The sequence below is a fragment of the Tubulanus polymorphus genome, chromosome 5, assembly GCF_964204645.1.
Source record: "Tubulanus polymorphus chromosome 5, tnTubPoly1.2, whole genome shotgun sequence".
Lineage (NCBI taxonomy): Eukaryota > Metazoa > Nemertea > Palaeonemertea > Tubulaniformes > Tubulanidae > Tubulanus > Tubulanus polymorphus.
Window position 1 is genome coordinate 5,422,509 of NC_134029.1, and position 16,089 is coordinate 5,438,597.

Sequence of the window (16,089 nt, forward strand, 5' to 3'; positions counted from 1 at the left end):
TTTATTCTTTTATCTTTTTAAAATTTTCATTGCAAGAAATATTTTTGGAGGGCACATCTGAGCTCTGAAGGGGGCTGTACTAGTCCAATCTCCTAAATTGTGATCTCTTGATTTCCACATCCCAAGATTGCTTTGCTTTGAACAAAGGAATGGAATTGAACACATCTTTTTTTCTTGTTTATCATGCTTTTATTAAAACAAAATACTCTCAATATTAATAAGAGGAGGGATTTTGTGAATTGTGAACAAGAAATATTTCAAAATATACATCAAACTACCACAATAAATGCTCTTTTATTTCATTTCTTAGGTATATATGCGTTTTTATTTGCTTACAGGAAGATAATTTTTCTGCGAACAAAGCGCCGCAACGCGGCTTTCTTCTTATCATAAAGCTCGATCCTCTTAATCAAATATAGTTCATCGTGAAGCCTTTAAGGATGCTGCGCCATACACGACACCAGTCATCATTCAGCATTAATTATACATTAGTAAAACATCGAATCGTATCCGTTGCATTATTCATGTGAAACGAAGATAATAGTTGAGCCCCGCGTCGCCGACATGAACACAGGAAATTACGTATTGCTGATATAATTATCTCTATATAGTACGGAGAATGCTGCGAGCGCCACTATATTCGGTTCAGTTATCATCACCTGCGTTTCGTATTGAGACCGTTCTTTTTCGTTTCGTTTTCCGACTCGGAATCCGAAGAGTCCGATGACGACGACGATGAAGAATCCGTAGACGATGATGACGATGAAGATGACGATGAACTCGAACTGCTACTCGAAGAACTACTGCTACTATCGGAATCGGAATCGGAACTATCTGAATCTGAATCAGAACTATCCCCTTCGTTCTGTCTGAAATAGAATCAAATATCACTATTTAATACTATTTAAAACTCAAGAACTGCATTCATTCATAATGAATACATTGATGCTAAGGTCCTTTTGGAGTTGGGGGTTTTCACGAATGGGAGGGCTGGATCAAAGTAATGCTTCTCTGCTTTGATAAGGGAATATGGCAAAAATGCCCCAAACTTCGTGCATCTATGCAGAGCGGTCTCCTACACAAGAAACTAATCATAAGAGATACAAAGAAAGAATACATAACCCTGTTTATGTATCCGGTTTGATCTGAAAATACATTTGTCTCCGCGTTATTACGATACCATAGCACATTAATATCGGCATATTATGACCGGTTGTGGTAGGCATTCTAAAACTCTTCAGGGGAGCGCATTCACTACGCAAAAACCATAATCTACATGATGTGCTTTATCCATTTTCTACAGGGAATCAACTACTCAACTAGACCATCCCTTGGATTTTTAGAAACCCTGGCTGTCTCTTTTATCTTATACATTTTTGTAAATAATTAAGGTTGCAAAAAAATGCCAGTTTTATCTATTGTATGTAGATTATCATGGATGCCTTTTTACGTACTTTTTCTTTTTCGAATTTCCTCGCGACTTATTTCTGAAAAGAGAGAAAACGAGTAATATTTCAGGCTAAAATGATGATAAACCATGAAAACAATTAGCAGCAACATTACTGCAGTTTACGAGTCGGAATGATTGAGTCATAATCGACTAGGAATTTACACTGATTCACTCTCAGTGTTAAGGGAAATCAGTGGCATTTAAAAATGAAATGCGTGACATTTCCTCGCGCTGATTTTCATGATTTTAATTAGAAAGAAACTCAGTTATCTCGGCTCCGGGCAATGCGTAATGTGGCTTGAATCTTGTGCAAAAACGTCTCGAACAATTTCCACATGATTCGTCGCGTTGCGACTTTATGCCAAGAGGCATCGAGCCACGTAAAGAGCATCTTCACCGCATAAATACCACTAATGAGAAAATACAGAGGACAACTCTGCTTTTCAGTGGCGCACTGCGCTGTGGGCAAACCATAATCGTGATGTTCGTTTCTAAGAACTGGGGAATGGGTTACGGGGGATTGCTGCTACTATTCATGCGAAAAAACACTCATCCGAAAATCCCTCAATAGTTTTTTTTACATTAAGTTTTTTGGTTCATAGATTTAGAATCGAAATTTCAATCAGAAGTCATAAAAACTAAACTAACTTACAATAAATCTAATTTCTCTTTTTGCTCTTCTTGTTTTAGGCGTTTGTTCATCTCTTTGGTCCGAGAATCACGATGTACATATTTACGTTTTCCAGTGCATTCGTATGTCCAGTGGCCTTTTTCAAGGCATTTCTGGCAGGTCACATTTTCGGCACTGGGGCCGCTGCAAAATAAAAATACAGATTTTCAGAAATTGAATAAAAGAAAAATTCTTAATTTTTCAACAAAATTTATGTAACTATCACCAGAATTGCCCCATAACAAAGTCTACACCAATCAATAAACAGAACTTATATGAAAATGCCTGAAGAGCCATGTGTTTGACATGTGGCAGTCTGATATTTATTCCCATCAATAACAATAAGCTTATACTGTATATAAACCACAATTACTAGATTTACTAGATGGAAAATTAATCCTCTTAAATAATTTACATATTAACCCCTGAATTTCATAAAAGCCGCAAAAGCCTCGACAAAATCCTCGAGACCGAATAAACTTTCAAATGAGTAAGATGTAAAATGCCAAGTAGTCGGAGAGCTCACAATGAAAAAAGTTACCGCTTAAAATCCAATAAGCTGCGGTTGCCATGGTACTAGTATGAAAAGGGAGATAAATTTCAATAAAATGCTCATATTTCTTCATTTGTCACTTGCCCGTGACATTTACTATTCAATTATGCGCGTTCTGCACCTTTAGGAGTAGTGACAACCCGTCAGCAGATGTATAGAGAGTATGTCCTTGTAAACGATTGATAGAACACTATATCCGTGTTGACGTGATGTAATAGTCATCTTCAGGAATAATGAACACTTGTTTATTCCTGAAGATGACTATTAGGATATAGTCGAAGCGTTGAATAAACTACTATCTCAAAGTTACATTTTCTGACTTCTAACTTATCATTGTGGGATTCTCTCTACATCGCCCATGTAAAATGTAGGAAAAATATGTAACTAGCTATTTGTTGTAAAATAACCATAAAATACAGTACATTTCACATGGAACTCTAGTCAGTTCGCTTAATCCGATAAAGTGGCTTAATTGTTGTAGTTTGTACTAAAGTATCTAATCGGATTCCATTTACTTAATTAACCCTGCATCAGCCGGGAACAAGTTAAAGCAACTGACAACGATGAACTGGCTCAAACTGAGTCAACAGCCAAACGAAAGTCAAAACAACAGGTTTTCTGCATTATGTTAATTAATTATCTGTCAATTAGAAACAATAAATCCTTATTGAATTGAAAGGCCAAAATCATAGTCCATAGGCCAAATCTATCCTTGGCAGCATCAACAATTTAATGCAGCCAAATCTGCAATGTTCATAGTTTAGAGTTTTTGTAGACCAGGGCTGGGTTTCATAGACGTGCAAGCAAAATAGTCCCTGGGAACATTTCTAAATTTGTCAGTTATAGCCATGGTTTCTCATTGTTACTATGGTGGTTGTTAACCAGATTTAGGAGTTATCCCTAGGGATAACTTTGATACCAGTCTATGAAACCGGGCCCTGTTGATTTTATTTGAAAATAGCGGTAATGAGAGAAATACTATGTGTTTATAAAAGTTAGAAAAAAGTGTTAAAAAAGAGAAAGATGTCTTGCAATAAATTAAAACGATGATAATCAAGGGAATATCAAGAGGGCTTTCTGCCAAAAGCCCTAATTGAACACACATTTTGTAAAACTTTCTATCTTATTAAACGCACTCCAGTGAAACTGAGCCCAGATTCAAATCAATCTCACAACTGTAAAACTGTCCTTTCTGGTCTAACGATGCAGAATCAATGATGCACAGTCTCAACTAGTTTCGATCGTGGGACGCTTCGTTGATTGATGAGTTGTTGTTTTTACGTCGGTGCTTCTGGCAGCCGTAGCGTTTTTTAAGCCGGTTCAAAAGCGGCTTTACTTCGGATCAATCACGTTCAAAGAAAACACAGACTCGCGAGACAGCTCTGAACTAACGACGACGACGCGCGAGTGACAAACCCACAGGGATTTGCAACGTCGTGAAAATAAACAAGCCTCACGAAAAAATGAGAAGGAAATGAACTGAAACTCTATATTTCATTTTTTTTCTGGCAATGGCTCAAAACATGCTTTATGCATTATTCATCATTCCCCTGACGTAAATACGATTCTCATTGATGAAGTAAGCCCAATCTCCTACATTCTCATAAGTCATCACTATTTTAGAGCTCCCATGCGTATTTCCAATTCAATTCACTAACACTTCTGTAACATGGTGGCCACTTTCATTTGACTTGCTTTCCCTGACTTTCCTGACATGTATGAAGCTTTCCCTGACTCAATCTGCTAAGAATCCAATCAGCTCAATATGTAAAACATTGACGGACACTGTTTGATTTTACGTGCGATCTAGCCATCTTAACAAATTTCCCTGCATTGTTGGTGTACACTACCTTTGATGATCAGTTGTCGGTACAATCTAGCTAATTAATAGTTATTCTGTAAAGCTTTCATCCAGAGACGCGGCAAAAAGAAAATGAAATACCCCGTAATCTTCATGATAGTATGAGCAGATAGGTGAACACGCGCGTAGACTGTTGAGAACGATGAAAAAAAATTGCTAAGGCAGTTTACGGGGAGAGAATAGCAATCAAAACCTCAGTCATCTGGAATTAAAATCTAAAGACGCACGCATTTAACCTTCACAGAGCCATGCATAAACTAAGAGCTGGCAAACTGCTACCAATCCTCGGAAAAAATTAGTTATGAAAAATGGGTTGAAACTTGCCTACTAAAGATACGATCATAAATTTTTTTCAGGAAATTTTATTGAATGGGCTGCTAATCCAGTTTATTGAAAAATGTGATTTACGAGGGTTTCAGCGGTCCCTAATGCTTCAAATGAAACGGGTTTTAATGCCGGATTAATTAGTTAAAACCATCGAGTAATTGTAAACCTCATCGCGACTGCTGAGCTACTAAATCTCCTCAGCGGGGTTATCAAACACATAATGCAAACAGCGATTGTGATGATTGATTAAATCGAGGACTGCATGAAATTCAGAGAAAAGATTTTTAATTCCTCTAATAGCACAGGCGCATATGAGGGGAATACAATATCGCCGTGGTTGCGCTAGAATCTCTACTACATTCACATCATGTCCATAGACGGTAGTTGAAAGTATTTACTAATTATCAAAAATGAAACAACAGAAATCTGAGCAGATTTAATTCAGAGGCAGATCCAGCGGGTGAATATCAGGTGCGGAGGTCCTCCCCAAGGAAATTTTGACTCGTTTTCCTTGCATCTAAAGCCTAGTGTGGGCATGTCAGATTAGGTACTTCTAGAAAATATGTTAGTCACATGTTTCTGACAATATCCAGCAGCTTGGATCCATCCTTGAAGATCACGATTTGGAAATGATATTAGGATTTTCCATTTCAAAATATGAATAACAATCGTTTTTGAGTAGGTCTCCAGATTTGATTCAAACTAAGGCAAACTTAAAATCGAGATATATATTTCGCTTCGAAAATTTGCGAATAAAAATGAACAGATGGTCAGGATAAGATGCCAGACTTCTGTATTGGCCTTTCCAACCAGACACATGATCTACACATATCCTGTCATTGCATCGTAAACAGAAAAAGCGAACGAACATCAAGCGAAGCTGGTCATAATTCAAGCGATAATTGACACTTGTCAGAGAATAAACAGTGGTAGGTTCTAAGATGCTGCTAGACTTACGGAAATCTATTTGACGACAACATTTCAACTGCTTTTACCTGTTTTAAGAAATAATCCGATCTCAATCCGTTGAAACCGTTTTTTGCAATTCGTCAAAACAGAAGACTTTTAATCCTGCGCGATAAGACCGAGGTTTATTGTCTCATATCCCGATGTCAAGAGACGATAATGCATCGGCGACTACTCCGGCAGTCGAAGATGCTATTTCTCATCGGCCGTCACGAAAATTGCGAGATATTTCATCAACGGAGGTATGTTCTCCCAGCAGACGAGCAATCAGGAAAATACATTACTGCCACTTCATCGGTTCGGAGAGCACTGAGATTTTATGAAGCACATGCCGGAGTCTGCGACGCTGTCACGAGTATCGCGCGCCGATCTCACCGATGACAGAGTATCGCATGCCAGACGGCGACGACTGCTAAACCGAGCGGAGCGGGACGTTCTTCTTGACATCAATCAAAAGACGCTACGAACGGTATATTTGTCGAGGCATTCCTGCGATCTTACTTATCGACTGTCAACAGATCTACTCGCGCCGAAAACGATCATAAAATTTCGGCGAACTTTTTGATGGCAGACGCTTGTCAGAATTCTTTAGAATACGGCCGCTCTCTCAAAGGCACTTAGCCATAAAGGTTCAAGCGATTAATATCGTGAAGTGCTCTCTCTCGCTATAAAGGATCGATCGGACTAAGACGTGATCGGAAAGAAATAAAAGCTAAGAGAGAACATAAATCGATGAAAACTGAACGGAGAAAACAGACGTTTCTAAAAGCATGTTTTGAAATTTTAATTTCATCAAAATCTAGTGATACGATAATTTCTCAAAAGAAATGTAGAGAAGTAAAAACCAACAAACTAAATTTTTGAAGATCTAGCCGATAACGTGTTTCTGAAGAAAAACTAGAATGAGCTCGAAAGCCGAAAATGAACCTAATTTGAATATCAGTTTTGAGTAATCCACTATGACACATGGGATCTGGTATAGCTTCGATCTTTACTCTGGAAGTAAATCCGAGTACTGTGGCCGGTGCCTCAAGATCTTTCAGGCAATCTCTGCATCTGCTGACCAATTTACAGTATCGACCAATTTACAGACATAGGTTATATGATGAGCTATGAAATCAGTTCTCATCGAGGATCAGCAGTGAATGAATGATACTGATTTACCAGTAGAGAGAGAGAGAGAGAGATCTGCTCACATTCCCACAACCACTACCAGATTCCTCTCTCCTCCAACATCATCAACAAATCTTTCAGCAACAAGTCAACGAGATCGACCATTAACGATCATCTCGAAAATCGAATGATCCGCCCGAAAATCGGACAACTCGCGACACGACGATCGCGATCATTAGATTTTGCACGTAGTTTCGGCCTCGGCGGCGGCGTGAGAATTTCGCAAAATGTATTACTTCAATTTGCGAAGATATGCACCATATCGACCCATCGGGATTCATTTAATTTTCTGAGAATTGATTGACTGTATACTAGCCAGCACCATCAGAAGCTCGAGATACAAATAAGACTTATTAGTTTCTTAAAATGAATTCATATCCTGAAGGGTTCCGCGGTCCTCGTGGAAGTCTCAGCTGATATATATATATATAAATATATATATATATATATATATATATATATATATATATATATATATATATATATATATATATATATATATATATATATATATATATATATATATAAAACGGGAATTATATATATATAAACGGGAATTTCTTGCCTTTGTTACGAGGATCACCTTGGTACAGTAAACCTCGCCTCACTTGGACATGGCCAACTGGGATTTTTGACCAACTCGCACAAAAAAATTATTAGGCATGGACCCATTTGACACCCATGTAGACAGATGTTCCGGGCATGGGCCAAAAGTGCTCGTGTGATCGCGACTGATTTTTTAGCAAAAATAATAGACATGTATACTTTTAATCACGCTGTTGTTTTAATTCACCATTAATTAATTATTACTCACACAATCAGTTAGACATCTGTCAATTCGACACCTGTGATAACAGTTTGTTTTGTAATTTATTGTGTGCTCAAACATGTCTGTCAAGGTTTATAGTATTATATAAATAGAATGTAAATCCATGAACAAGCAGTTGAGTTTGAGACGAGTCTTGGAGCCTGATACATCTTGCAGGCAAATTCCCAAGCTACTCGATTAAGAATCTAAAGAATAAAATCGTCTACGTTTTTAGTGCTGAAAACTACTAGCTTTCTCATTGTTGCATAACTCAGGATTTAATCGTAGCTGGAGCTTCCCCGAAAGACGAGTTAGAACAATTAGTTTTGTTAAAATTTTGCCAGTGTGAGTTTGTTCGAGTTAGGCCTTGGTGTACTTTATATAGCTCAGATTGCTTTAGACTTTTTTTTTACTGTCCCCGATGGATACAGAAAAACGTAAATCAATTCCGACTGGATCTTCCCGTCGCAAACATCCCTAGCCGACCTAAGCCGACCTTTAGACTTCAGAAATGAGTCTTCTCTACTTCATCAACTATCTTTTATCGCAGGAAAGCCGCGTTAAGTCCCATTCGAGAGCCGCTGTACAATGGTTGCACAAGAAACGCATATCATCCATCTGTACGCGTGCAGGAAGCAATTTGCAGATGAAATTTCAGGTGTTGGATCGTTTCGACATTTTCTGGATATCTCACCCACTGGGTAAAGAGCCGATAAGCTATTTCGTCGGATTACAACAAGCGAAAATTCCATCCATCGGATGTCAATCAATACGAGCAGATAGCAAACCTCAACTTGAATTTCATGGTCGGAGCGAATGTTAGCTACCGTTTACCTAAAACAATAAATGATGTAATCCCCGCCCTGACCTTAAAAACAAGGTCCAATCAATGTCATATTCGAACTGAATTGAATAATAAGAAAACCTGATCAGATGAGTAGAAGAATCTCCGCCCAATATAAATAACTGTCAATTTTAAAAATACTTAACGTTCTTAATACAGAAAACCTCGCCTAACTCAAGACAGTAACTGGGACCCGAAAAATTGGTCCGAGGTAAGTCTGAGTTAATGATAGGAAGTCAGAAATATGATTTCTTTATACACAACAAGGTTAACAGTAGAAAATAGAAAAAAGAGTCAAAAAGCAAAAAACTACATCATTGTTACTATTTACATAGAATGGACATAATAAACATGATGGTAATCATTTAATCATTTATTCAATTGATCCTAACGTGACTGTGGATGGTAATTTCTCACGAAGCTTTGTGAAACTATACCCACAACTGGAAGCAGGCGTACACTATATACTCCATTAATTGACATATTTCGTACGCCGATCTATTAAGTGGAGTAAATATTTTGTCGATAGTTTTTTTACTACATTCGACTGAAGTCGGCGTACAGGTGAAAGTAATTCTGATGGTGCTACTGCTGCTGCTGCTGCTGCTGGGGATATGAAGGTAAATAGAGTTGTAAAGCACATGTTTCTGGCATAGTTCGCATCCACTCATCCACCCATCGTTTTTTATCATTTCTCCCACATATGTTTGAACGGCTAAAACTATAGCGATATATTTGAGTGAAGTTGAACAGATCGGACAGGATTCTTCGGCAGGTGAGTTTTATTTTATCAGCTTAAGAGAAGCATTTCGTAAAGATATCTGACACGGAGTTAAATGACTGAATTCATCCCATGATTTCGACAATTCCCAGGCACACAATGAGGTACAAGCATTAATGTTCGATTTGATAGCCTGACTGATAATACTTAATAATTCATTCAATTTTACTGATGGGAAACTGGATTGAAAATGAACCAAGGCACTATGCAACTGGTATGGGCTCAGTGTCAAATCTTGCCAGTTGTCTCCAGTCTAAACAAGACAACGAACTCATTATAAGATTCAAAAACTATGTGAGAAAAATCTTTCTCGCTAAAAACCCTGCTACACATCGGTGTGCTGCATCCATCGAGATTCATAACAAAATCAACGAGCCGCGAATACGAACGAAATGAGCTCATAAAACATGATAATCAGCACCTCGGATGGAGACACAATTACATTATATCTGCTTCCTAACCAAAGAAGACGAGTTTTACGTTAAAAAAACCGCGGGTATCGACGAAATAACCGCGTTTTATGCGCCGGGGACGCGGAGCCGCGCTCTCGCATGAACGACGTTACCGGGTACGACGACGTGTCGCAAGAAATAACTAGCGAGACAAAAACTGAGGAAACGGGATGATTAGAAACTGACACTCGCGAAGACGTTCGCTATCAGTACAACTAGTATCATGGGTGTGATAAAATTCATACGTTTTCACCCTCACATATACGCACATTCAAAAGCGACAGAAAACAGTGACAAGTTGGTAGCAGTCGGTCGAGACTCGCAAGACAAGGTAGGTTTCAGGGCTTAACTCTTCACACTGAATTCTAGTTATCAGTCGCGTGAAAAGATCTTTCAAAAGAAAAGAACGAGAATCTAATACCGAGGATGTATTTCACTAAGTTATTTCAGTATCTTTTGACATCTGATGGTCAATGATTGCTTAATTGAAAACTTATACAGGTCATAGGCCTACATTGGTATATATCTCTGGTATTGTAAGGCCGGATCTAGGATTCTTTGATGGGATTGCACCTGAAAATTGGAATGGGTACTTAATTTGAGGCAGATTTGGCCCATTTGGATTGATTTTTGGTCTTTTTAAAATTATCTTAGCAAAAAGAATGTTTTTCCACACTTTTAAGAATTTTTCGAATTTTTAAGGGGCTGACCAGTCCACCTGGCCCATCCCTTAAATCCACCCTTGCGATACAGAACTAAACACTACGCGGTAAAATTCAGGAATCCAGTCACTGACTTTTCCATGACTTTGGTCATTTTGAAGGAAATCCCATGACATTCTAGGTCTGGAATCTGACAAATTCATGATTTTGCAAGACCGGTGTATCTCAACTTAGCTATCTGATGAAAGTCATCAGACCTTTCATCTCCTGTGTTTATCCCACTGCAGTGAATCTGGGAGACCATTGTCAAAAACATTGTTGTCGATATCATTGATAATCAAATTGCTGTAGTATTGAGACGTCCGTTTTTCAACACTCAAAACAATGTATGAGCACTTGTCAATATTCTGACCGAGAGCACAATCATATTGAGAAACTGATACCAAGGTGTAGCATCGACTTCATTACCATAACTAATCTTTGCGCAATCTCAGCAATCTCTCTTGACTAACACAAACACAACAACGTCGTCTTCAGACCTGTTTATGATGATGATGTATTGAATGTAATGTTCCCACAGTTGTATGAAATCAAAATTCCCAAATATCTCATGGGTGACTTTTAAATCCTACCAAATTCGGGGCCTTCATTGATGTTAACATATATACCAGTCAGGGATGGCATACTACAGGCATATCCATATTGCGTATAAGGTGGTGACTGGTTGATGGTGATTTTCAAGAAAAATTACTGAAGGAAGTTGCATGTGGGCAAGCAATCGACATCACAGAGCAATGCAATGTAAAAGCAAAACAAATTTCCCAAATATTTTCCCAGATTAGAGAGCATTCCCAACTATTTCCATACTGGGAAATCTCAAAACTGTCAAATCTCTTAAAATTCCCAACTTTTTCCCAATTTCCTGGTATGGCAGGAAACATCTCAGCAGTGGTAACCGATGCGGACGGCACTTTACGCCCGCCGCAATAAGTAGAACTCGTCTGGAATTAAACAAACCGCCCGCGCTGTCGTGTCTTTAGCACACGATTTGTCAATATTGACGGAATAGTTCTGTGCGGCTGATTGTAATCAACCAATCACCACGCAGTATTTACTGACACTCGTGATCAAATACTCAGCTGATAAACAGTAGTATTGCTATTTTCATTTCATTTCAATCAGTTTCAGACAACTACCCTTTTATCATCATGAAATTGAGTATCATCCCCTTTATTTCTTTGATTTCATTTTAATTTGACTTATTTCTTTCAAACCCGCCAACCTGCCAGGAACGAAAAACTAGGTTTGGTTTTGAAGTCGATATAGTTGGATGGTTGTGTAATCAATTGTGGGTTAAAAACTCTTTCAGTGCATCTACACTGCAGTGCGGAGTATAAATTGGTTATCGACTCAACTTATACACTGCACCGTTGTATTGATTTAATTTTCTGTTAATTTCTATTGAAAGATCGCAGCAACAGTGAAATATAGTAACATTGGTGACTAACACTACACCGCACCGCAGTGTAGACACACCAAAACAGTATGCTGGTTATATAACGCGCTGAGGTGAAATTTCCAAAATTTTCAAATTATCTCCAGCACAAGGGTGGTCAGCAGTGATAAGTTAAAACTTGTCTTCGAACTACCAGCTGCAGAGTCAAATCCAAACCTGAATTACAGCGCTTTGGGATGATGGCTTATGGTGACAGAAGACAGAATGCTTCTTGTCGAGCTGAGCCGGTGTATAAAGAAACAACCTCGCGGTTTAATCATCAAATCCAATGAAAGCGCAGTGAGTGGGTCCTGCTTACTGTGCTGCGCGTCCCCCGAAATTGAATTTAACTATCTCAGTATGTTTGTTTCATCCAGTCAATCAGAGCGCTAATGAGAAAATCTGCGACGCGCGCAGATAACCATAAACAAATTAAACACAGCGCCGACGACTGCACATCAAGCAGAAAACTAATTTTCGACCCTCGGCGACTTTCCCGCCAACAAAATTGCCAATAAACTCCGCAATTTACTTGATAATATACGGTAACCAGGGACAGTCGAGTAACCATAGTAACGACGGAAATCCAATGGAACACCTGAATACGCGCGACTGTTAACAATTTATTTTGCGCTGTAAGCAATTGATAAAATTAACTTCATTGAAAGTGTCGCTGAAGCGGAACTCAATTTGTCATGTAAAGTGTATTCGTTTTATTCAAATCCATCACGCGAGTCTACGCCGAAGTCTGCACCGGCAACTGAAGCGGTAATGACAGGAAAATGGATTCATATCATCATCTTCTGCTGTAAATTGGTGCGCGCGCGCGATCAGCCGAAATAAGACACATTTACCACGAATTCGACGGTTGTTCGCACGAAGATAACGGCCGCCGCCCGACCAGCTTTCCGCTTCGATCTCATTTATCTTTTGCCGATGCAAATCGAACGCAATCGCTGAATATGAGTATTCGCGAATGTATCAATCATTTATTCGACACGTATAATGCAATCATCAGTAAGCAGACCGAATCGGGGTTCTGGAATCCTGACACTCTAAATAACGAGTGAATTGAATAAGAATGCATTTGATCATCAATTGCTCTCTGAGAGCTGAATAATGGCGCTCATCATTCATTCATATGAAGTCAGTAAATTTGGAATTTAGCAGCAAATTGTAAAAAATCTTCGAAGATTTTTTGGCAACTTTACCACGGTTTAGGAAAGCCAGACATGTTTGAATAATCAGCAAAATGATTTTTAATCATTTGGTCTGATATCAAATTGATTGCCACACAAATTCTCTGAATGCATAGCTCTTCGATATCATTTGTCCTCAGGTCTTTCTTTTTTGGTAGCTAAAGACTATAAATTTGAGAATATTTTGTTCAAATTCGATCCAAAAACTTCAATAGTTTCTATTACGAATATCAAAAACAGTGTTTGACAGCTTTAAGCTCCCATTATTTAAAGGACCTATAATTCTATGCTGGATATATGCATAGCAATAAGAGTGATGGTAAAACTGTCACTTCAGCGTGTTCAAACAAAGATAGAGAACCTCTTCATTATAGCATTCATCTTCTGGGCTAAAACTCCTGTCTCTATTAGTTACTGTACTGTAAACTGATGTATATCCTCATCAGCCAGCCAGGTAGAACTAAACACACGCACACACAGAGCTGCGCAGAGTTCTTGATCAGCTCCTGAGCGTACACACTGTAGGGTTAAATCAACTTGTACCGCTTACCAACACCGGGAGTGAGACAAAATTTAGAGAACAGATATACCAACCAGACAGAGGAAGAGTTTTGCATTCAAAAAGTGAGTAAGTTAATTTGTTTTTTCGATATCATTGGAGGCGCTCTAGGACTTTTTGTCGGTTAAAAGTCGTATGAAGTAAGAATGAGGATCTCACTTCAGATTTAAAATTTTCATCATTTGCTCAGCTATCTAGACAAATTGTGCAGATCTCACGAAACAGAAACATGGATGATATGTCCACAAAATCAGATAAGCCTATCTTAATCCTTCGTATGTCTCTTGATATTCATTCAAATTTGTGTTGTATAGTAGATATTTCGGAGAGACTGTAGTTTAGGTGTCACTGAGCCTAATGTAACCTAACCATGAACACTCCTTAATAATACAGTGACCTAGAAACTGCAGTTAGAAAACATTTTATAGTAAGAAAACCACCCTGACCCTGGCTTGATCAAATGTAAGCCTATCATCATCGTAATTATTTGTGGAGCAATTAACTGAAAATTGATGAAACAACATGAATTGCCAGACTAGAAATTAATTTTTTACTAAGTATAATAGAAGTGGTGGTATTCGTACTGTACTGTAGGTAGTCATACAGGTTCGATTGAGCATGTTCAGTAACCTGGCTGGAGTGGAGAGATTCCAAAATGACAAGAAAAAAGTCATATCTTGACTTAACGATCTTAATAAAATTTAACCACATCGTCGGATTGCATAAAAGTTCTAGGGAGTCGATTGTGCAGAGTATCAGTACAGATGATGAAACGAAGTTTGAATAAAGGATAAAAAAACTGATTTACCTGCGTCTACTGGGCGGCAATGGACGTTTCATGGAGGCTGACATCTTGGATTTCTCTTCACTGACGGTGACGCCTTCTATAGTTTAGGCGGAAAAGCTAAATGGCGGCACACGGCCTGGACTTAAACCGGGTATTCTCCGACCGGCGCTCCGCTAACTGGCATCTAAAAAAAACAAAGATACAAAAACCCATGTAAGAAAATATTCAAATAATTGCAGATGAACTCAAAAGTGCCCAGGGAACTCGGGATGGATTCGAATTCCAATTTAATCCCGATGGAACACTTGTATACATAAAATGCTTAATTATTAAAAGGTTGAAGCGATTCTCAGAAGTGTCGAATTATTCCTGATCTTTTCTGGTGCCAAAGAATCCGACAAACTGGCGCACGGGGTACGTTCCATGGCCGGGAGAAACACCGGAATGCACTAGGGACGCCCGGAGGTATAATGATGCTTCATCGTGGCTGTCCACTCCGCTTTGTAACAATATTGCCGATAATTAAATAACGCTTGGTAAATTGACGCTGTGGGATCTGGCCACAGAATCGAACTAGAGATCGCATACGAATCGTGGTTAGAGATGTGTCGACCTGATGTCTGTATTTGTCTTAATGTGTTCACTTAGATGCTGTGAATTAAACAAATAGGATAATGGCTTATAGTCAGGTATGCAGTTGATTTTTTGTCTTTGATAATTCTGTAAAACTGTTTCGTTCGAATTTATTTCATTTTTCTAGGTTACAACTATATATACCTATACATTTATACATACCGGTATTCTACTTCGGTCGGACAATCAAGTCCAAGATTTATACCTTCTTTTGGAATATCGCCTTACAAAGGTGTATTTTATTTCAATGTGTCTCTGCCAACCCCAGTCGTTAATTTTTACTGTATATGTGATTTATTGGCTATATATTCTAGTTTCATATCTGGGGGATATAGCCATTCCGACGACGTGGGTTGGAATATCAGAATAAAAAAACTCGAAATCCTTATCTATCTATTGAGAAAATGAAAAATAGATACATCGTGATAACAAGAAAGAAAATGTACGCGTACGAATCTCGCGTCGAGAAGTATATTTCTGCTTCTTTTGAGATTTTTATCGACAACGCATTTGTATGATGGTTATATATATGGAATATAGACAATATATATGTAACAAAGAAGAAAAGGCATGTTCGATATATATATACATTACCCTCTTGTTTAGCGACGATCTGTATATCAAAATGAACCTGTCTTTTTGTCGCTCAACACTGATCTTAAGTTCCCCCATCGATACAGTTCCAGAATATTCATTTAATGGATACTATAAAGGTCACTCATGCAATTGCTATTTAAAACATACATGTCAATGTTTAAAGATTCCGATAAAATTGATATACCATTCATACTATTTTGAATTTTTTTTCATGCAGATAAAAATCTATCTAAGTAGCATGGTTCTAACTTTGATCTTGAAAATTTCATTTG

At 38.2% G+C, this 16,089-nt stretch overlaps 1 protein-coding gene across 1 annotated transcript; it reads right to left on the reverse strand.

Annotated features, from left to right (window-relative positions):
- Nucleotides 1-215: 215 nt before the first annotated feature.
- Nucleotides 216-15,906, reverse strand: LOC141905980 (uncharacterized). Its single transcript, XM_074795114.1, has 5 exons — nucleotides 15,815-15,906; nucleotides 14,609-14,771; nucleotides 2,103-2,264; nucleotides 1,455-1,487; nucleotides 216-869 (listed from the first exon to the last, which is right to left on the reverse strand). Exons 2-5 carry the CDS (start codon nucleotides 14,650-14,652, stop codon nucleotides 656-658), a joined length of 453 nt encoding a protein of 150 aa, XP_074651215.1. The 5' UTR covers nucleotides 14,653-14,771; nucleotides 15,815-15,906; the 3' UTR covers nucleotides 216-655.
- Between the last annotated feature and the right edge of the window lie 183 nt (nucleotides 15,907-16,089).

What these genes read in the sequence shown, in the direction of transcription:
- LOC141905980 (XM_074795114.1), bottom strand. Translation starts at nt 14,652, where the DNA reads ATGTCAGCCTCCATGAAACGTCCATTGCCGCCCAGTAGACGCAG. An exon ending in TTGCCGCCCAGTAGACGCAG is followed by an intron (nt 2,265 to 14,608) that starts GTAAATCAGTTT and finishes TTTATTTTGCAG; the next exon opens with CGGCCCCAGTGCCGAAAATG. An exon ending in GGAAATTCGAAAAAGAAAAA is followed by an intron (nt 870 to 1,454) that starts GTACGTAAAAAG and finishes ATTCTATTTCAG; the next exon opens with ACAGAACGAAGGGGATAGTT.